General features: G+C 30.6%; 2 protein-coding genes across 3 annotated transcripts; both read left to right on the top strand.

The window, feature by feature from the left end:
• The first annotated feature begins 321 nt into the window (after positions 1–321).
• Positions 322–4195, top strand: LOC124928676. 2 transcript variants are annotated; one of them, XM_047468928.1, is made up of 5 exons: positions 322–418; positions 769–1176; positions 1255–1420; positions 1968–2119; positions 3426–4195. In XM_047468928.1, exons 2-5 carry the CDS (start codon positions 781–783, stop codon positions 3513–3515), a joined length of 804 nt encoding a protein of 267 aa, XP_047324884.1. In that variant the 5' UTR covers positions 322–418; positions 769–780; the 3' UTR covers positions 3516–4195. The 2 variants fall into 2 exon arrangements, with proteins under 2 accessions (XP_047324884.1, XP_047324883.1); XM_047468927.1 differs by lacking the exons at positions 1968–2119; positions 3426–4195 and having other exon boundaries at positions 1255–1892.
• An 11934-nt stretch (positions 4196–16129) lies between these two features.
• Positions 16130–19139, top strand: LOC124928678. Its single transcript, XM_047468929.1, has 4 exons — positions 16130–16218; positions 16553–16957; positions 17036–17201; positions 17741–19139. The coding sequence occupies exons 2-4, from the start codon at positions 16565–16567 to the stop codon at positions 18022–18024; spliced, it is 843 nt and encodes a 280-aa protein (XP_047324885.1). The 5' UTR covers positions 16130–16218; positions 16553–16564; the 3' UTR covers positions 18025–19139.
• The last annotated feature ends 3051 nt before the right edge of the window (positions 19140–22190 follow it).

Raw genomic sequence — 22190 nt, 5'->3', positions numbered from 1 at the left:
AGAGAAGGAGGAGAAGAGCGGGAAGAGAGAGAAGGAGAAGAAAAAAATGAAAAAAAAGTACACCAGGTTATATTAAATAGTAAGGGCAATTTGGACATTTCACATGTCGTCACTTCGCGAAACGCTAAGTGACTTAGCGTTTCGCGACAAGGGCAAAATCGTCCAAAAAAAATAAAATTACCACGAGCGCAATAAAATTATCATTTTTCCACCAGGTCAAATACTTCAGTTTGTAAGGTCATTTCGTCAAATTTCCCAAAATGTTGGGTGAAATTCCATGAAAGCACTCTGTATATATTAATATAAATTTTATTCTCCAAACCAATTCCTCTCTTGAAACCCTAAAAATCTAAGCTTTCATAATCCAAATCCTTTCATCAAGTGGCAGATTCAATTAACAATCTCTGGCATCCAAAAGGTGAAGTTCGATTTCTCTTTACTCAAATTCTTTATCTTTAATGTGTTTTTTTCTAGGGTTTTGACGAGGAATTCATTCCGAGAATTCAATTTTTGAAGTTCGATTCCATTAATTGAATTTTCCTTTGATCGATCGTGATTTACTAGATAATTTAGAACTTTCTCGTCTTCTTTGCTTGATCGTCGTTCTTGTTAATCATCTGTTGGAGTTTTTTTTTTAAATTTGCTTGTTAGTGACGAGAATTTGATTTTACAGATTATCATCACATAGGCAAACTGATCTTCTTTCTATTGATTTGTGATTTGAGATTGAGAAAGATAGTCTTAACTGAATATTTTTAACTTCTGCAGTTACATTCAATTATGAGATACAAAAAGGGTTGCAAAGTGGAGGTTAGGAGTTATAAGACTATGCTAATTTCATGGCAATGTGCTGAATTCATCTCTGGTAGTGACCACAGTTGCCTTGTGAAGTTTGAATCGAAAAAAGAGGAGGCTGTTTTCGAGAGAGTGTCTTGGAATGATATCAGACCTTGTCCCCCCTCATCAGTTGAAGATATCGACCTTCAGTTTGTTTCTGGCGATGTTTTGGAGGTTTTCGATCATGGTTCTTGGTTGACTGCAGTCGTTCTGAAAGTTTTGAATAAGGGTTGTTATTCGGTGAGACTGCTTGGATCTTCCAAGGAATTGAAAATCCATAAGTCGAGAATTAGGCTTCGATTATCATGGCAACACGAAAAATGGCTTAGTGTTGGACAGGTACACAACATTTTCCATATATCTTTTTGTTTTTGCCTATCTGGTTTCTTTTCTAATTTTGCTTCACTTCTGAAACAGGGTTCTAGACGAAATCAACATTTCAAACCTAACGGTGTTCGTAACATATTAAAGTTTAAGCTGAGGCAGATCAAGAAAGATTTTATTCCTTTTGAAGATAATGAGAGGTATCGAAGAAAGGTAGATGATGGTGATTTTTACCCAAAAGAAAAACCGGGTGAAAAAGGCAAGCATTATTCTTCCTTTAACGATTATGATGATAACGATGATGCATGTTCTGTGGGTAGTTGTAGTGTCGTTATTAGTGGTAATACAAAAAATGGGGTGATAAATTATAATGAAAAAAATATTGGTGCTAAGGTTCGTTCATTAGAGAAGTATGCTTATCGCTCCACTCTAGTGGCCTTATTTGCTTCGGGGCCATTAAGTTGGGAACAAGAAGTGATGTTAACAAATCTCCGTAGTACACTCCATATATCAGACGATGAACATTTAGTGGAGTTGAGAAATTTATTGTCGTCTGAAAAAGACACTGAGTCGGTAGCTTAGACAGAATAGTATTAAGATTCTTTCAATATGATAGGATACTAAAGTCGAATGTGGCTGCAATTGCATTTAATGGATTAATACTTTGTAATTGAACATTTGTAATAAACACAAGGTTTATAAGGATTTTTCTTATGTATGGAAATTTAATTACATTTTATGAAACATTTTAGCGTGTTGTGTTGTTCTGTCGTTGATGTTAATGTTGAAATGGCCTGCATTTTCAGGGGGCCATGCTTTTTGCCGGCTTCCATTGGCTTCCAATTGGTATATTCCAGTTTTTACTTCCTTTTTTTGTTCTTCTATAAGAATCTTATTTCCAGGTGTTTTTGCTAACTTTGAATTGATGACAGGAAGATGTGAGGATTTCTCATACAAGGTTTTTTTTCTTACGAATCACATTCTTTTATTATTATGGTAGCTCACATGACAAGAGTCTTGCCTAAGAGACTAAAGGTCTCGGGTTCGATTTCCACTAAGAACGCCTTAAGTTGAAGTGGGAGTCTCAATCATAATCTAATATAATGAGAATTTGCATTGATGAACATTCATTGAGTTGGATTTTGCTTCCTGCTATCGTATATGTCTATATTGCAAAGTTTGATTTTTGTTTACCGTGTATAAATGAGAGAACTTATTGTTGTTTTAACCTAACTTTTAACGACGGCGAATACTTCTTAATAATCAAAATCACGGGAATATATATTTGTATAGATACAATAATATTTAAAATTATAATTTATTTTCCCTTAATTCAACCTTTCACTATATATTGTATTTTGAATAACAACTCTTGATTTTGATTTTTAATGCATTTACCTATGTTATTAGGTCTACCATTGAACACTTATTGCGCTCTTTTATCTAATGAAAGTTGACCTTTTTTAAAAAAAAAAACTATGTTATTAGGCCTAGCTGAAAACACTGTTACAAAAAATCAGAATGGATTATACAAAGATGAGACTACAAGGTTTGAAATCCGACTGACATGAAAGTTCAGGGAACAAAATTCCTTTCATCTCTTATTATTAACATCTAGATGATCTTAGCTGATGTTTCAGTTTTTGATTAATCGAAATTTGATCTCTTTATCAGATCCTTGAGGTGATTTTCTATCTGGGTGAAATACTTTTGGATTAAAATATACTTTGAGAGACATGTTTATTGAGATTTTTGTTTTTGTAAATATTGTGAAAATCTAGATAATTTGAATAGTTAAATAGTGAATGAATTGATTTCAATGCTATATGAATTGGTTTATGCTGCTGATAAAAAGGAGAAAATAGTAATGAAGTAAAGTTTCAGAAAGAGCTCTGTTCTAAATGGGGATCATCCTTGTTGAATGTTGAAAACTAGCTTGTTGATCTTGATGGTTAGAATTTTAAGTAGATGTGATTTAGAAAGGAACAGTTTGCAGAACTTGCTTTGGATTTGATGTTGCTGTTAGAAATAGTTTTGATTATGAGAAACATATAGGCCTGGTTTGATCTAGGGTTATTTGAATAATCAATTCGTTATTTTCAAATAAACCTTGTTTGATGTAAAAGGACATTTAGTATAAGTCGATTGTTGATTGGATAGTAGGTTATTTTGAATTAATCCGAACAAGGCCTTGTATTTTTTTCTTTATTGAGACTATAATTCTTCGAACATAATCAGATTCGTCTCTTCTCTTCTATATCCAGGTAAAACTAAAAGATAAAGAAGAAGAAGAATCTTCTTTGAAGGATCGAAAGATGAGGCTTTCCCTTGGGCTGTCTGGGTTAGGAGAGTAGCCGCCTCTTTCCTCTCCAAAAGCCGATTCAGATACCGAATCTTATCCGAGAGGTGCAGGTGCAGAAGTTATCCCTTTTACTCGGGTATTCTACCACTTCGACTAATGCGGACGCGGTTCCCTCCTTGTTTGACATGGACAGTTCCCTCCTTCAAAATCTCTATTCTTTATATTGATCATCAGAAATGCTTTTTTCAGGTTGCTAACTTTCATTCGATTTTGCAGGGATTAAGTTTAAATGAGAGCTCATTCTCTAGAGTAAGCTGTTACCATCCCATTTGTGAAAAGCTTTTCTTTTTTGCTGGAAGATTGTTAATTTGATTCTTCTATGATCTTTAAAATTTTCATTTTGGTTATGCAGTTTGACCTTGATTGTCCCATTATGTTTCGAGAATCATCGTATCGAGGTTTGAACAAGAATACCTTTTTGAGGGAGATGGACCACCATTTGGTTCTAACTAGAAGATTTAAATGCTCACTATTTTAGATTATAGGTTTCTTTTTACTAACAATTATATTGTACCAAGAGTAAAGAAAAAAAAGTTTGTTTTTAGTTGACTTAATATAAACATTGTTATTTGTATTAAAAGACTAATCTATTAATTGAAATCAAATTTAAGAGAATTTTAATGGAATCTTGGGAAAATAATAGAATTATCATTTTTTTCAGGTACTACATTTTTTTTTTTTTTTTGTTATTAATTAATATTGATAAAGTTTATAAAATAATATATTACTTTATGGAGTATTGAAACTCTACTAAGGAAATTATTAAATAAATTGTTATTATAAAAAATTGAATGAAAAGAGAGTATTAATATATCTATTGAAAAACTATATTTTTTTAAACAAAATATAAGAATGTATTTTAATATTTTATTGAGATAGTCTTCCAATATAATATAATATATATATTATTGGATTTTTGTTTTGTTTTTTTATGTCTGAAATTGAACTTAAAATGTTTAGTTACTTAAGTACGAATTATATCAAGTTATTTGTTGTTAATAATCTATATAAACCAATTAAGGGAATTATTAAGTTATGGCTTATAGATTATATATAAACCCATAATCTATATAAGAAAAAAAAAACTTATAACATTAATTTAAATTTTGGTATGATATAAATAAATATGGAACAAATATAAAAATAAAAATAAAAATTATTTAACACATATCACGGCTTGAGTTTTATAAATTATAATTCAATTAACTAATTAATATAAAACTCAAAACAATTTTTATTTTAAATTCATTTATATTAAAAATGATAAAAAAAAATTTAAACACATAAATAAAACATGACATAAAAAAACGTTACTGATAAGTTATTAAGCTCGTAAGTTTTGAAAAAAACGATCAACTCCCTGACGAATTTTATCGGCTTTTTGGACAAATATCAGAAATCGTCGTAATAATAACATTATTAATGATACGTATCGGATGACTACAATCATTGAAAGTTCGATGATTTCTTTCCAATCAGATAGTTTACCAAAAAAGTAATTGGGATTATAACTCAAATATGTAAGTCTGTCATATCAGCAACATCAATTCAAATTTATTAACAACTACCCAAAGACTCTGGTAACACCCAATGTATCATAGTAGTACTCCACAAAAGATTTCAAATACTAGTCATCTCTCAACAATTCAAAAGTAAGTTTATCGATTCAATCTCTTTATGACACATACGACTAACCATAATATCATGGACTTGAATGATATTTTGGTGGAAAGTTTATAGGATTTTTTCTTCAAGAGTAGGGATATTTCGGTTTTTCTTGTTCTAAAATTTGTGTTGGAATGGGCTTAAATTTTTTTTTGGGACGGGCTTAAGAAAATAACGAGAAAATTATTGATAAAACAAGTTAATTAATGTATGTTTTGCCTATTTTTTAATAACTAGATAAATAAATAGTGAATTAAATTGAAATAAAATTAAGAAATTAAGGGGTAATGTCACATTTGTAGTGTAAAAATTATTATTTTTTGCTAAGGTGATGCCCTAACATAGATCTGTCTCTACATAATATAACATTTTTTTTATGCACATATCATCCGTAAAAATTTCACCGTAAATAACGCTCCATCCAAAAAACCAAATATTAGATGGAATCCTTGACTCTTAAAGTTCTCCAAATAAAAATTATATGGAGTGATTTTAGCGAATAAATTGTAGCAATATCCCATATTAAAACTATTAATGTCTCACCAACACATAATGTTTGTTCACATGACATTTAGTTTATGGAAAACAACAACTTAACGTCACATTAAAAATCCATAAATGGAAAAGAGAAAACATTTCAATGTCTTAGCATGCTAGAAATATTTTGATCTAAAAGAAAATTAGAATTGAACTCTGGAGATTATAGGTTTTCGGCCAAAATTCCCGCAACAAATTCTCTCATCACGAATAACACGATCGGCATGAACGACACGATAGGCACGGACGACACGATCGACACGAACGTCACGATCGGCACGAACGTCATGATCGACACGATTTGCACGGTATCAAGGTCGCGGTTGTCTTATTGTGTTCATGTTATCAGTTGCTCAGTGTCGATCGTCAAACGTGCGCAAAATCGGCACAATTGGCACAATCGACTCAATAGACACGAACGACACGGTATAGGCTTTAATTGCTAGGTCGGTCATTCATCTACAAATCTTGGTTGGAAGGTTAGGGTTTCTGGTTTACCATGTTCTGTATAGCTAGTGTTTCTAGTATATCATATTCTGTAATTGCTCTTCTCAATTGCTTTGTTATGTTCTTCATTAAAATGGGAAGAAAGAAAAACAATGAGTATAAGGAAGTCAAAGAATTTGTGATGGAAAGTTTAAGGGAGGTAGCTGAAAAGAAAATTGATATGATTGCTGAAGAAATAATTTAGGAAAAAAACAGGAATGCAACAAAGGTAAAGAACCAATTGCAGTCAAAAATTCTGAATAAAATGCTGCAGGAAAACAAGAGAAGAAAGAAGTAATTTGGAATATTGGTTATAATGAAAGAGCCAACTTGTTTGGTCTTACAACCAGATTACCAAACTCCTAATGCATGCTAAGAAGGGTAAAATTACAATCAGTAAAGAGAAAGTTCATCAAATAACAGTCCAACTCAATATTCATTATCTCCAGGACTGAAATTTATTGAAGAAAACAGAATATGAGGAAATAGTTAAATGGTCAGTTGATACAATGAAGGAGTTGATGAAGGCTCCCAAAACTAAGATCTACACTATCAGGAGTAATTCAACATGAAAAGTCAATGAGGTATGGAAGAATAAAGTAAAAAATAAATCTGAAGATCATGTCTACAAAGGAAAAATCTACTTTGAGGATATTCAAACAAAGGTAGAGGTACTCAACTCTCCTTTTGAATTCAAACTATCTTCTAAAGTAAAGGAGAAATGTATTAAAGATTATGAGTTTGTAGTGGTTGAAAACTTCATTGGGAAAAACAGAGTATCATTCTCAACTACTAAAGAGACTCTAATTAAACAGTGGGGAGAAAAGGGGCTTAAAAAAGTTTTTGCAAATATACATGATCTCTATTTCCTGCAGTTCAAAAGGGGCTCAAATCTTAAAGAAATCTTGGAGAAAGGGAATACTTACATAGGATCAAATTGCATGAAGCTGGAAAAGTGGTCAGAAAAGATGAATCTACAAAGCAAACCAAAAGAAACAGGCCAGATTTGGTTCAAGCTTTGGAACATTCCAGCTCACATGTACAATGTTGAAGCAATTAGTCAGTTTGCAAGTACAATTGGGAAACCATTATATATGGACCCAATAACTGAAGGAGGAGAGCACTTGTCATTTGCTAGAATTAGCATTGAAGTGCATTCTAGGAGTGTCCTGCCAATGAAAATGACAATTATTGATAGAAAAGGAAAGCATAATGTCATAGAGATCTCTTATGAAAGGAAACCAAAGAGGTGTGCTTTCTGTAATACTTTCCTGCACAATAAATGTGATAAAGTTAAAAAAGAAGAGCAGAAAAACCAGAAAAGTCAGGAAGCGGAAAATAAAAAGAAGGAAACAGAGGAGGCCAAACTTAAAGATCAAACAGTTGTAGAGGAAAGCAATAAGGATTCTAGGAAAAAGGAAAACAGTGAAGGAAATAAAGTAAAAGAAATCAAGGTGAAGAGGAAAAGAAAATTTTCTGTAATGTGAAGGATCAGGATGGAAATGGAAGATGAACCTCAAGTTGTTTTTGAGGAAACTCAAGAGGAACACACCCAGAATTTTAAAGCTGAAACAGAGAATTCAAAAGTGGATGAAGAAGATTCCAAAACCGATGTGGAGTCTGAAGCTGAAGCCGAAGATTAGAAAGACAAAAACATAGAAATTCAAGTTGAAGATAACAAAGGTAAAAGCCCTGAAATTCTCAGAAATAATTCTTTCTATCAAATCAGAATGAAGTCGTACAAAGAGAGAATTCAAAATGAGAAATAACAATACTCATCATCCTCTTCAATACAATCTTCTTACATCGTCAAAGAAAGGGAAAGAGAAAGAGGAAGAGGAGGGGGAAGAAAATCTCTCAATAAAGATAAATGGCATGCGAAAATCTCAGGCTGGGATAGTTAGGTTTGAATATAGTTTTTCTATTTGTAATCTATGTTTTTTTTAGAATGTATGAATGCTACTAATCAGTTTTTTTAGGACCTTTTGGTTGTCATCCTTAATCATAGCTAGGGTTTGTCTAGATTTAATTTCTGACCCTCACACTTTTGAGATTTTAATGAAATTTTTTTAACCGTTTTCCAAAAAAAATCATAAATAAAAAATAAGTTTTGATCAAAGAAAAACAACCATTTGCCTTGATTTAATCGGAAAACAAATGCAACACAAATGAAGAGTTTAAGCACAAAGAAAATACAAGAATAGAAACATTAAAAGTTTAACAATCTAAAATGCCTTAAAAGTTGAAAAGATTGTGATTTCATGAAAGGGGATACTCCAACTCCCACTAAGGACCCAATTTTGTTTGTTTATGAGAATACATCTCCATGTACGGATAAAATAATTGTCATAAATAACAACATCATTCCAAACTTGATCAACCATCCTTCGAATTCCCGTAAATGCTCTTGCATTTTTTCTAGCCCAAACATGATATATGATAACGCCAAAAAATAATTTAAAAACACTTGAGTTGAAGCAATCACCTCTCGCCTTAGTATTTGCTAAAGCTTTAATCTCATTCTATAAAACTGAGAAATTAAGGATATCATGTGAAGTAAAAAATTACCCCATAATTTGGATAGAAAAGGAATTCTTTAAATAGATGATCAATATTTTTCTCATTTCTCACCTATAGAAGACAACTAGAATCTGGAATGCTCATTGACTTTTAAGACGATCACGAATAATCAATCTTCCCCGATATGTAAGCCAAATGATAAACTGATACCTTGGAATAACTTTGGAAGACCACACCACATTATTCCAACAAGCTACCCTCTAGAACGAATGATATCCCAAACCATATTCGAAACAAACTTGCCATCATTTTCAGATTTCCAAACATGTGAATCAGCAACATCATTAAACTGGATACTTTGAATCAAATTTAGAATTCTAACACCTTCAGGAATTTCCTTATTCGCCTCTTAAGGGAATTTCAATATTATCAAGAAAACAGAACATTTAGGTTTTGAGATGAAGAGCTAGAGAAAATAAGAAGATAGAGTTATCAGAAAAAAGTGATGACGCATAAGGGATCATCTCCCGTTTTATTGATTAATGAATAAAGTCAGTATTAGTCCTTATTCTTTATCTATCTATCAATCTAAGTATCTTAATAATACTTATATATTAAGTTTAGACTAAAGTTATGTCTAAACTTATTGTAATACATTCTATCAATATAATTTATAAAATACAACTATATATATATATATGGACATTCCCATATTTACAGACTCAATCATCATGGGCATTCCCATGTTCACATACATTATATACTTATTTTAACATTCTCTCCTCAAAGTGAACATCCTTGAGGTTCAACTTGGACAACAAGTTCTGAAATTGTTTTATCTCCAAAGCTTTTGTAAAAAAATCTGCAATTTGTAAGTGTGTATAAATGTGTTTCGGGACAATGAAACCTTCTTTGAACTTGTCTCTAGTAATATAACAATCTATTTCTAGATGTTTCGTCCTCTCGTGAAAACTGGATTTTCGGTTATATGTATTGCCGCTTGATTATCACACCATACAATAATAGGCAACTGCGCAGATTCTTTTAAATCAGTTAGAATATATGAAATCCAAAGAAGTTCACATACCGAGGATGCAAGACTGCGAAATTCTGCTTCAGCACTTGATCTCGAAACAGTTGTTTGTTTATTTGTTTTTCAAGATATAATTGAATCTCCCAATTTAATACAGAAACCTGTTAAAGACCTACGACTATCTGAGCAATTTTCCCAATCTGCATCTGTGTAACACTGGATGATTTTGTTAGTTTTGTAGGGATAAAAAAGACCAAGTGATAAATTACCTTTAAGGTATCGCAGAACTCTTAGAGCTGATTACCATTGGAGTACATTTGGTTGATGAATGTATTGACTAAGTTGTTGAACAGAAAAGGCAATATCTGGTCTAGTGAAATTTAGATAAATAAGCCTACCAATAAGCCTTATGTATTTTTCAGAATCTTTTAAAAGATCATAACCAGTTTATTCTAATCTAAGTCCTTTAGACATATGAGTTTTTTCTAGCTTGGAACTAAGTAAACCTGTCTCAGTTAAAATATCAATAATGTATTTATGTTGATTAACACAAATACCTGTTTTATTTCTACTAATTTCCAGGCCAAGAAAATATTTTGCTTCATCTAAGTCCTTAATAGAAAAACAGTCATCCAAAAAAATTTTATTTCTAGAAATTTCAACTAGATCATTTCCTGAAATAAGCATATCATCAACATATACAAGTAAAACAACGATTTTATCTTCTTTATGATAAACAAACAGACAATTATCATGTGGAGACTATTTAAAACTAAAAGAAATTAGTTTGTTTGTAAATTTAGTATTCCATTGTCTAGATGATTGTTTAATACCATACAAACTTTTTAAAAGTTTACACACTTTTCCATTTTCAGACTTAGAGTAACCTTCAGGTATTGTCATATAAATATTTTCATCAATTGTACCATGAAGAAATGCATTATTGACTGACATCTACTTAATGTATATGCCAATTATTTGCAGCAGTAAAAGCTAAAATTAGTCTGATAGTAACAGTTTTAACTACAGGAGCAAAACTATTTGTATAATCTATTCCTTTCCTTTGATTATATCTCTTTGCAACCAGTCTTGCTTTTAATTTTTCAATTGTACCATCAGAATTAATTTTAGTTTTGAATATCCATCTATAACCTATGGTTTTTTCTCCTTTTGAAAGATCAACCATTTTCCAGGTTTATTATCTTCTAAGGCTTTTAATTCTTGTTCTATGGCATTTTTCCAACCATCATTCATACAAGCTTCTTTGTATGAATGAGGTTCATTTGTTTTTGTAATGTTCATTAAGAATGACTCCTTATTTGAATCATTTAAGTGATTTTAGAAAGGAAAAGTTTTTGGAACATAATGGCTTTTATTAATGTTAATAATATAGTCCTTTGTCCATGTTGGCTTTCCTTTAATTCTATCACTTTTTCTTAATGGTTTTTGAAAATTATCTGAAGTAGTATCATCAAAATTTAATGATTCTTCTTCAGTTTGATCTAAGTTAAAATTGTTTGGTTGTTGTTCATTTTGTGTCAAGTTATCTTGTGAAAAAATTTCAGTTAAAACTTTAGTTTTTGGACTATTTTGATTAGGATAACATTCTTCAAAATCATCACAAAAGTTATTTTTTACTTCAACAGAAATATTATGTTGAATATCTTTCAATTGATATTTCTTTTTATCAAATGGAAAGATATTTTCATAAAATTTTACATCTCTAGATATAAAATTTTTATTATTTTCAAAGTCATACAATTTATATGTCTTTTGACCAATTTGATATCCTAAGAAAATTGATTTTATTCCCCTAATATCAAACTTGGTTTTATTTGGTTTGTTATTTGAGTTATAACAAAGACATCCAAATGTCTTTATGTCTTCTAAAATTGGTTTTTTGTTTTATAAAATTTCAAATGGACATTTCCAACCTAAATTTTGAGATGGCAGTCTATTAATAAGATGTGTGGCCATAAGAATGGAAAATGTCCAAAATTTTATTGGTAAAAAGGATTGAAACATTAAAGACCTTGTAACTTGTAGCAAGTGTCTATGTTTTCTTTCTACAACCCCATTTTGTTGTGGGGTATAGACACAAGTCGTTTGATGCAAAATCCCTTTTAATTTGAAAAAAAGATTTACACTTTGAATTAACAAATTATGTACCATTATCTGTTCGGATTATTTTGATATTTGCATCATATTGAGTTTTAACCATTTCATAAAACTCAATAATCTTATAAAAAACAAGTTCTTTACTTTCAATTAGAAATGTCCAAGAACGTTTACTAAAATCATCGACTATAGTAAGCATAAATGGACAATTAATGAAATATTGTTCTCTATAAGGACCCCAAACATCAACATTAATCAATTCAAAACATTTTGAGCTATTGGTTTTACTAATTGGAAAAGGCAGTCTATGCATTTTAGATTTGTTACACACTTCACAGTGTTTTGTTTTTGAAATGTAATTAGGGTAAATTTGTTTCAATACACAATCAGAAGGATGTCCAAATTTAAAATGCAAAAATTCAAAATCAACAACATTTGTACAAATTGAACTGCTCGTCTTATTCAAAACAATATTGTTCTTACTATAAAGAGATGAATTTCTAGTATCCAAAATATATAGTGAATTCGAAATATAACCAATAGCTAAGATATCACCAAAATTATGGTCCTGCATTTTGCAATATGAAGAATCAAAAAAATATTTTATTTTGTTTGGTTTTAACAATTTTGAAACATAAATCAAATTATACTCAAATTCAGGAATTAGGAAAACATTTTTAATAATAATTTTGTTTGTCAGTTTCACTTTACCCATGAAATTAACATATACTTTTGTTTTGTTTGAAAGGTATACATAGACTGGTTCAACCAATGTTTTAACTTTAAACATATTTTGTTTTTCAAAACACACATGATTACTAGCACTAGTGTCAATAATCCATAATTGTTCTTTGAATTTTAAATCGTTGTATTTGTTTGATTTTGAACAATTATGGATTTCACAAAAAATATTAGAACAAAACTGACCTGCAACATTTTTGCTAGTTAATGTTTCAGAAGAAAAAGAGTTATTCTGCTTCATTTGTTGCAGTAGAGCACTCAACATAGAGATGGCTTTTTGAGTATTTTCCGGCTGAGAGTTGTTATACTTCTGAAATAGTTGAGGGGAGTAGACGCATGCTAATGTGGTTTTTCATCTTCTTTCCATCTTTGTTCCCTTTCCACCAGTCAGGGTACCCAATGATTTTGAAACATCCCTCTTGTAGATGTCCATTTCCTCGACAAAATTTACAGTAGAGATTTCCTTTTGAGCTTCCCCCTTTAGTGGTTTTATTTTCTGTACCGATCTTTCCTCGACCATTTCCTCCTCCTGAATTGAACACCATTGCAGAATGTTCTATAATCTCCTCTCCAACATGACTGATTTCCTTTTGCTTTTGGACCGATATAATAGATGCATATGCTCTATCAAGATCTGGCTCTAATTCAGACACAAGAATTTGATTCCTTACAAAGTCATAAGAATCATTTAAACCTATTAAGAATTGGCTCAATCTTCTCTTAACATCAGCTTCTTCAACTTCTTCTGGAATTTTACAGCACTTATGAATCCTAAGCTTACAGTCACATCTTGGTGTGGGTTTAATGCTCTGAACTCATCCCATAATCGATTCATATTGGAATAATAAGGTTCAATTATTCATGGTCCCTGCTTCATCGAACTAATCTTTTTCTGAATTTGGAAGGATGATTACTCGTTTATTGACTTGATAACGTTTCTTGATTCCTTAAAATTTTCTTTCTCTTCAGCAATCAAAGAATTCAAGATCCAAGATCTAACGAGTGAATCTGCTTTAACCCAATAAACTTGAGCATCAATATTTTTTGGGTAAGGAATTGACCCGTCTATAAACCCTTGTTTTGACTTAGCCATGAGTGCGATATGCACACTTCGACTCCAACTGATATAGTTATTTCCATTGAATAGAGTATTGACAATGGACATACTAGGATTGTCGTGTGCAGATACATATAGAGGATTGTCCGTTAGTTGTGTCATTCTTTCTCTGTCTTTAATCAGCGACTTCTCGGTAGAAGAATTTCCAAACTTCATTTTGATACCCTTTGAATTACTTTTCCGTCTCTAGTAGATTATTCACCTTGTTCTTGAACCTTGCTCTGATACCATATCAAGAAAACAGAACAACTAGGTTTTGAGATGAAGAGCAAGAGAAAACAAGAAGATAGAGTTATCAGAAAAAAGTGATGACGCATAAGGGTCATCTCCCGTTTTATTGATTAATGAATAAAGTCAGTATTAGTCCTTATTCTTTATCTATCTATCAATCTAAGTATCTTAATAATACTTATATATTAAGTTTAGACTAAAGTTATGTCTAAACTTATTGTAATACATCTATCAATATAATTTATAAAATACAACTCTATATATATGGGCATTCCCATATTTACAGACTCAATTATCATGGGCATTCCCATATTTACATACATTATATACTTATTTTAACAAATATCCATCAGCAACATCACGAACAGTAGTCAGCATACAATCCCTTCTAATTCGAATTCTCCCAAATTCCTCCATAAAAATGATAGAAATATTTTCGAACAAAGAGGAACGCCAAATCAAAGTATACCATCACCAAACCTAATATGTATCATACGAGCAACCTCGTTTTAAATGTAAGATCTTCTTAAGAGACAAAGGCATATCCTGCTTCATTCTGCACATCTAGACACTAACTTCCTCTCTCATGAACCTTAAATGGACTCATCTCATCCATAATGAATCTTACTCCTTCTCAAGGACCCAAATGTGAAAAAAAAAGAAGAGGATTTTATTCCACTCAACCCAGTTCTTAATACTTTGTCCAGACCACCTTCCTCTTTCGGCGTACATACTTACTCTCAATTAACCTTCCACCTCGGATTTATTTACTTACTTTTTGAGAGACACTTAATAACCTTCTACTTCGGATTTATTTACTTACTTTTGCGAGACATTTAAATACTCATTTGTAAAATTAGCGCGCAAGAGAAAATACATTGGCTGACCCAAAATAGTAATCTTCCATTTCTTATGTAATAATAATCTATTTAAAGAACAAGTAATAATCTATTTAAAGAACAAGTTTGAGATATTTACTTCATTTGAAAGAGTGTAATTTATTTTTAATCATATTTAAATCATTATACAATCTTCATGTACATTAAAAAAAAGATATTTTCACCCATGTCAAAATATTAAAGGGTTAAAGCAAACAACTTAAAACTACCTTATATGAGCTTGTTTGATCATCAATTATTTGAGATTTTTATTAGGTTTTTTTGTAAACAGATATACCGTTAAATCGCTATACCGACCTAATCTTAGCGGGTTATATGATCTTGATTGAGATAACCGACTAATATAACCGTATATATGGTTTATTCAAATACTATATTAATTAATACTAAGAAATTTTATAAATATACCTAGATTTTAAATTTTAGTTTAATAAAATTTATTGTCTAAAATTGTTATTATATTGATGTTTTCTAATTAATTTTGTTTAGTTAATAGTTTTTAAATTAATTTAAAACTTGTCAAATATGAATTAATCAGATATTTAAATTGATATATCAAATCTACCGAATATATTATCTTAATTGAATAATACCAACCTAGTATAATTGAATTTACTCCCACTAAAAATGCTAAAAATTGTTAGTAAGATAATAAAGTTATTTTGATAAAAAGAAATAAAAAGAAATTGTATTCACCTTTTGCCTATTGTGCTAGTTAAAGCCAACATTTTTGAGAGTAGATCAAGAATAAAGATTACTCTTAAGGATACTTTAGATAATTATGTTAAGATTATTTATGAATTAAAGTTTTATTAGAAAAAAAATGTAAGCCTGATTTAACCATTAAAACATGATTAGAATAAAACATGTAGTGGAGAATTGAGTCTGAATTTGTATTAAAAATATCAATAAATTTATGAATATATATTAAATTAAGTTATTTAAAAAAATAAAAATTATTTTCAAGAATTTATCAACCATTTTTTTTTCAAATTAAACTCAGTCAAATATAGAGGTTCAAAAATAAAATATTTTTTTAAATTTATTTAAAAGATTTGTAGGTTTAAATGATTTTGAAAATATATTTTAATTAAATATATTTTTAAAGCTCAGATTTTAAGTGAAAAATTAATTATTTTTAAAAAATTACATTTTTATTAATAAAAAAATTAACCAAACCTGAAATTTTTTGATGAAATTCCATCAAAGCCCTCAACACACAAATATTATTATATAAATTTATTCTCCAAACTATTTTCTCTCTTCAAACCCTAAAAATCTAAGCTTTCATAATCCAAATCCTTTCATCAAGTGGCAGATTCAATTAACAATCTCTGGCATCCAAAAGGTGAAGTTCGATTTCTTTTTACTCAAATTCCTTTATGTTTAATGTGTTCTTGTCTAGGGTTTTGACGAGGAATTCATTCCGAGAATTCAATTTTTGAAGTTCGATTCCATTAATTGAATTTTCTTTTGATCGATCGTGTTTACTAGATAATTTAGAACGTTTCTCGTCTTTTTTGCTTGATCGTCGTTCTTGGAGTTATTTTAAGTTTGATTATTAGTGACGAGAATTTGATTTTACAGATTATCATCACATAGGCAAACTGATCTTCTTTCTATTTATTTGTGATTTGAGATTGAGAAAGATAGTCTTAATTGAATATTTTTAACTTCTGCAGTTACATTCAATTATGAGATACAAAAAGGGTTGCAAAGTGGAGGTTAGGAGTGATAAGAGTATGCTAATTTCATGGCAATGTGCTGAATTCATCTCTGGTAGTGACCACAGTTGCCTTGTGAAGTTTGAATCGAAAAAAGAGGAGGCTGTTTTAGAGAGAGTGTCTTGGAATGCTATCAGACCTTGTCCTCCCCCCTCATCAGTTGAAGATATTCGATTTGTTGCTGGCGATGTTTTGGAGGTTTTCGATCATGGTTCTTGGTTGACTGCAGTCGTTCTGAAAGTTTTGAATAAGGGTTGTTATTCAGTGAGACTGCTTGGATCTTCCAAGGAATTGAAAATACATAAGTCGAGAATTAGGGTTCGATTATCATGGCAACACGAAAAATGGTTTAGTGTTGGACAGGTACACAATATTTTCCATATATCTTTTTGTTTTTGCCTATCTGGTTTCTTTTCTAATTTTGCTTCACTTCTGAAACAGGGTTCTAGACGAAATCAACATTTCAAACCTAACGGTGTTCGTAACATATTAAAGTTTAAGCTGAAGCAGATCAAGAAAGATTTTATTCCTTTTGAAGATAATGAGAGGTTTCGAAGAAAGGTAGATGATGGTGTTTTATACCCAAAAGAAAAACAGGGTGAAAAAGGCAAGCATTATTCTTCCTTTAACGATTATGATGATAACGATGATGCATGTTCTGTGGGTAGTTGTAGTGTCGTTATTAGTGGTAATACAAAAAATAGGGTGATAAATTATAATGAAAAAAAAATTGGTGCTAAGGTTCGTTCATTAGAGAAGTATGCTTATCGCTCCACTCTAGTGGCCTTATTTGCTTCGGGGCTATTAAGTTGGGAACAAGAAGTGATGTTAACAAATCTCCGTAGTACACTCCATATATCAGACGATGAACATTTAGTGGAGTTGAGAAACTTATTGTCGTCTGAAAGAGACAGTGAGTCGGTAGCTTAGACAGAATAGTATTAAGATTCTTTCGATATGATAGGATACTAAAGTCGAATGTGGCTGCAAATGCATTTAATGGATTAATACTTTGTAATTGAAGATTTGTAATAAACACAAGGTTTATAAGGATTTTTCTCATGTATGGAAATTTAATTACATTTTATGAAACATTTTAGCGTGTTCTGTCGTTGGTGTTAATGTTGAAATGGCCTGCATTTTCAGGGGGCCATGCTTTTTGCCGGCTTCCATTGGCTGCCAATTGGTATATTCCAGTTTTTACTTCCTCTTTTTGTTCTTTTATAAGAATCTCATTTCCAGGCGTTTTTGCTAACTTTGAATTGATGACAGGAAGATGTGAGGATTTCTCATGCAAGGTTTTTTGTTCTTACGTATCACAATCTTTTATTATTATGGTAGCTGAAATGACAAGGCTCTTGCCTAAGAGACCAAATGTCTCGTGTTCGATTTCCACTAAGAACGCTTTATTACATCCTAAAATAAAATAAAAAATCCTTTATAATTATCTTAATCATAATCTAATATAATGAGAATTTTCATCGATGAACATTCATCTGAGTTGGATTTTGCTTCCTACTGTTGTATATGTCTATATTGCAAAGTCTGATTTTTGTATAAATGAGAGAACTTATTGTTGTTTTAACCTAACTTTTAACTACGGCAAATACTTCTTAATAATCAAAATCACGGGAAAATATATTTGTGTAGATACAATAACATTTCAAAATTACAAGTTCTTTTTCCTTAATTCAACCATTCACTATATATTGTATTTTGAATAACAACTCTTGATTTAGATTTTTATCGCATTTACCTATGTTATTAGGACATTTCCTTTACATATGTTATTAGGCCATCTCATAGTAGTTGAAAACACCGGTACAAAAAATCAGAAATTTTGGATTACATGAAAGTTTAGGGAACAAAATACCTTTCGTCTCTTATTATTATCGTCTAGATGTTCTTAGCTGATGTTTCTGTTTATGATAAATTGAAATTTGATCTCTTTATCAGATCCTTGAGATGATTTTCTAACTGGGTGAAATACTTTTGGATTAAAATATACTTTGAGAGACATGGTGATTGAGATAAATTGAATAGTTAAATGAGTGAATTGATTTCAACGGAATTAAATGATTTGAAATGTTATATGAAATGGTTTATGCTCCTGATTAAAAGGAGACAATAGTAATGAAGTGAAGTTTGAGAAAGAGCTCTGTTGATGTTGAAAACTAGCTTGTTGATCTTGATGGTTGGAATTTTAAGTAGATGTGATTTTGAAAGAAACAGTTTGATTATTGCAGAATTTGCTTTCAATTTGATTGTATTGTTAGAAACAGTTTTGATTATGATTTGATTATGAGAAACATATATTCCTTGTTTGATCTAAGGTTATTTGAATAACCAAGTTGTTATTTTCAAATAAACCTTGTTTGACCTTAAAAAGGACATTTAAGGTATCCATATATAAGTCTGATTGTTGATTGGATCGTAGGTTATTTAGAATTAAGCCAAACAAAGACAAGTTATACTTTTTTCTTCATTGAAACTATAATTCTAGTGATTTATTCTAACATAAACAGATTTATCTCTTCTCTTCGATATCCAGGTAAAAACAAAAAGATAAAGAAGAAGAATCGAAGGATTGACGGTTCAGATACTTTATCCCAAGGGAGTTATATATAAACCCAAAGTAAATTCTTCAAAATCTCTCTTCTTTATGTTGATCATCATAAATGGTCTTTTCAGGTTGTCAACTTGCATCCGGTTTTGGAGGGATTCAGTTCCTCTCGCCGTATATATTTTTTTCTTTTCTAAACCATAGTTTATTCTCTAGAGGAAGATTGATATCCCACTTCAACTTCTCGCAGGATTTTGAGGTTTGTGAAAATCCTTTTGTTTTGCTGGAAGATTGTTAATCTAATTCTCTTCTAGGATCTTTAAAATTTCCATTTTGGTTATGCAGTTTGACCGCAACTGTCTCCATTATGTTTCGAGAATCGTAGAAATGAGATTGAGCAAGAACGCCTTCTTGAGGAAGATGGACCACCATTTGGTTCTAAGTGGAAGATTTAAATTTTGTTCACTCTTTTAGATTATAGGTTTCTTTTTACTAACAATTATATTGTACCAAGAGTAATGAAAAAAAGTTTGTTTTTAGTTGACTTATTATAAACAGTGTTATTTGTATTAAAAGACTAATCTATTAATTGAATTAAATTTAAGAGAATTTGAATGGAATCTTGGGAAAATGATAGAATTATCATTTTTTCAGGTATTATATTTCTTTCTTTTTTGTTAAGTAATATTGATATAGTTTCCAATGTCTCATTACTTGTAGTTGTCATGTCTTTGGTTGAAGTTTTTGATCATGATTTAAAAATCCTAGTTAAAATCTTGACTACGAAAATAGTCCATAAACATTATGTACAAAACTGCTTAGGAGGTCGATGGCGCCCTAAGAGCTTCCAACATCTTTAAAATGAAGTTTGCACATCTATCCGATAAGGAAATGATTCTCAAATACTCGAGTTCAACGGTTGAAGGCAGTCTCATGTTGGAGGAGTGGCTCGATGATGTATTGCATGTCTAACAAATCACTCAATCATACAACGTTTAACCCAACTTTTTGATCTAAAACTTTTCTGTAACAACTTAATAAAATTTCTTTATTATTTCATTAAATGTCGAGTTGTTATTAATATCGTACTACTATTACCATAGGTTAATCCTTGCTAGAAAAAAATCTACAAAATCGACGGTTCCAATTCACATATGAACGACTAAGCGATCTTTGTTTTTCTTGTGGTCGGTTAGGACACAATGTTATAATGTGTAAGTAAATATATCAACCCTAATGAAAACCCTAAACCTATTTAGGTCGTAGTTGAGATCACAATGACATGGTACTTTTCCAGAAATCGAGTGTAATTACTGTCAATAAAGAAATAATTACTACCTCCATCAATAACTCAATCTCCCGTTTCTAATTAATTCACCAATAACTGCATCAAATATGCCAATTCCATAGTTGTTTTCTGTCATTAATGCGGTAATAAACCCTCTTCCCAATGATCCATGCAAATACCAAGTCAATAACCTTGAATAGGAATGTAGATGAACATACATGTTCGCGAGCTATTCGAATCTCGGCTCGACAAAAGGCTCGTTCGATCTCATTCGTTAGTCTTAACGAGCCGAGCTCAGGCTCGTTTAAAAGCTCGAAAATTTAAACGAGTTGAATTTGAACTTTTCGATATTTGGCTCGTAAATTCTTGAACATATTCGTTTATAGACTCGATTATGGGCTCACGAACATGTTCGTGTTCGTTTATAGGCTTACGTTCGTTTATAATATCGTTTAAATATAATTAGTAAATTATTAAAACAATATTTAAGTAATTTATAAATATATATTTTAAAATAATTAATATTATTACATAATTTTCCATATTAATATAATAATAACCTATAATAAAACTTAGGATCAATAAATATATAATTTATCAAGTTTTTTTTTTCCTGAATAATAGAAAGATCTGATTAGTCAAGATCTAATATTTATCTAGTCATGGTGTCCAAAGTTACATCTCACTAAGGTTTTAACTCTATTTTTATTCATTTCATTGTTGAATTTATAAATTTAACACTTTGAGTTTTCTAAACGGGTCGAGCACGAGCGGCTCGTGAACTCAACTATAAAAACGAAACGAGTGGTGAGCTCAAATATATACTAAACGAGCTTAGCCGAGCTCGAAAGATATTGTTAAGGTTATTCTTTTTATCTATTGCTCTCTTATCTTATCTCAATCTCCAAAAAGTCTTGACTTCCCTGTAGTCATCCGTACTTATATCCTTGTTTAATTTAGATTTTATTAATCTTTATCAATTTCTAGATCATGGCTCTAATGGTTTTCCAAAAAACTTTGGGTAAGGACAAAACATAATAGAACCCTTGCAATTAAGAAATGTACAAAATGTTTCCACAACCAACCATCCAAAATATGCCTAAACTACTTAGATCATTCCACATGATTATTAATTTGTTCATCAAGGAAAATTTTCAAACAATCCATTTTGTTTTAAACACCACTATATCAATAATAAATGTTTCCATGAATTAATAGAAGGAAAAATATTAAGATTTTGAGACTTAAGGATCAATTTGACACTTGAGTCTTACACCCTCCTAGTATAACCAACTTATTGATAAATATTATTGAAACCGATCTCTTCAATCCTACTTTGCACCGATTTCTTTTTATCGAATAACTTTCCTCATCTTAATGGAAAAAAAGTAGTCCTGATTTCGAAGATACAAAGTCCTGAACAGGTTAGTCAATTTCACCATATTGGTTTTTTGTAATTTTACATAAAAAGTTATTTCCAACAAAACTTGGTTCTTAGACTTCAAACATTTAAAACACATTGTGAGGGATGAACAATGAGCTTTCATTAAAGAGAGACAAATCCATGATAATATTTTTTTTTCCAAGAAATGTTTCATAATTTTAAAAATCGCAAAAAAATTGAGAAATTTGATTGTGCTAAAAAAATTGACATGGAATAAACACATGATCTTGTTGAATGAGTCTTTCTTAGAGCTATGTTAACCAAACTTGGATTTCATCTTAAAATTGTTGACCTTCTTATG

This window comes from Impatiens glandulifera, chromosome 3 (assembly GCF_907164915.1).
Source record: "Impatiens glandulifera chromosome 3, dImpGla2.1, whole genome shotgun sequence".
NCBI lineage: Eukaryota > Viridiplantae > Streptophyta > Magnoliopsida > Ericales > Balsaminaceae > Impatiens > Impatiens glandulifera.
This window is presented reverse-complemented; position numbering and strand designations above follow the sequence as displayed.

What these genes read in the sequence shown, in the direction of transcription:
- LOC124928676 (XM_047468927.1), top strand. Translation starts at nt 781, where the DNA reads ATGAGATACAAAAAGGGTTGCAAAGTGGAGGTTAGGAGTTATAAGACT. An exon ending in AATGGCTTAGTGTTGGACAG is followed by an intron (nt 1,177 to 1,254) that starts GTACACAACATT and finishes CTTCTGAAACAG; the next exon opens with GGTTCTAGACGAAATCAACA.
- LOC124928678 (XM_047468929.1), top strand. Translation starts at nt 16,565, where the DNA reads ATGAGATACAAAAAGGGTTGCAAAGTGGAGGTTAGGAGTGATAAGAGT. An exon ending in AATGGTTTAGTGTTGGACAG is followed by an intron (nt 16,958 to 17,035) that starts GTACACAATATT and finishes CTTCTGAAACAG; the next exon opens with GGTTCTAGACGAAATCAACA. An exon ending in AGAAAAACAGGGTGAAAAAG is followed by an intron (nt 17,202 to 17,740) that starts GCAAGCATTATT and finishes CTGCATTTTCAG; the next exon opens with GGGGCCATGCTTTTTGCCGG.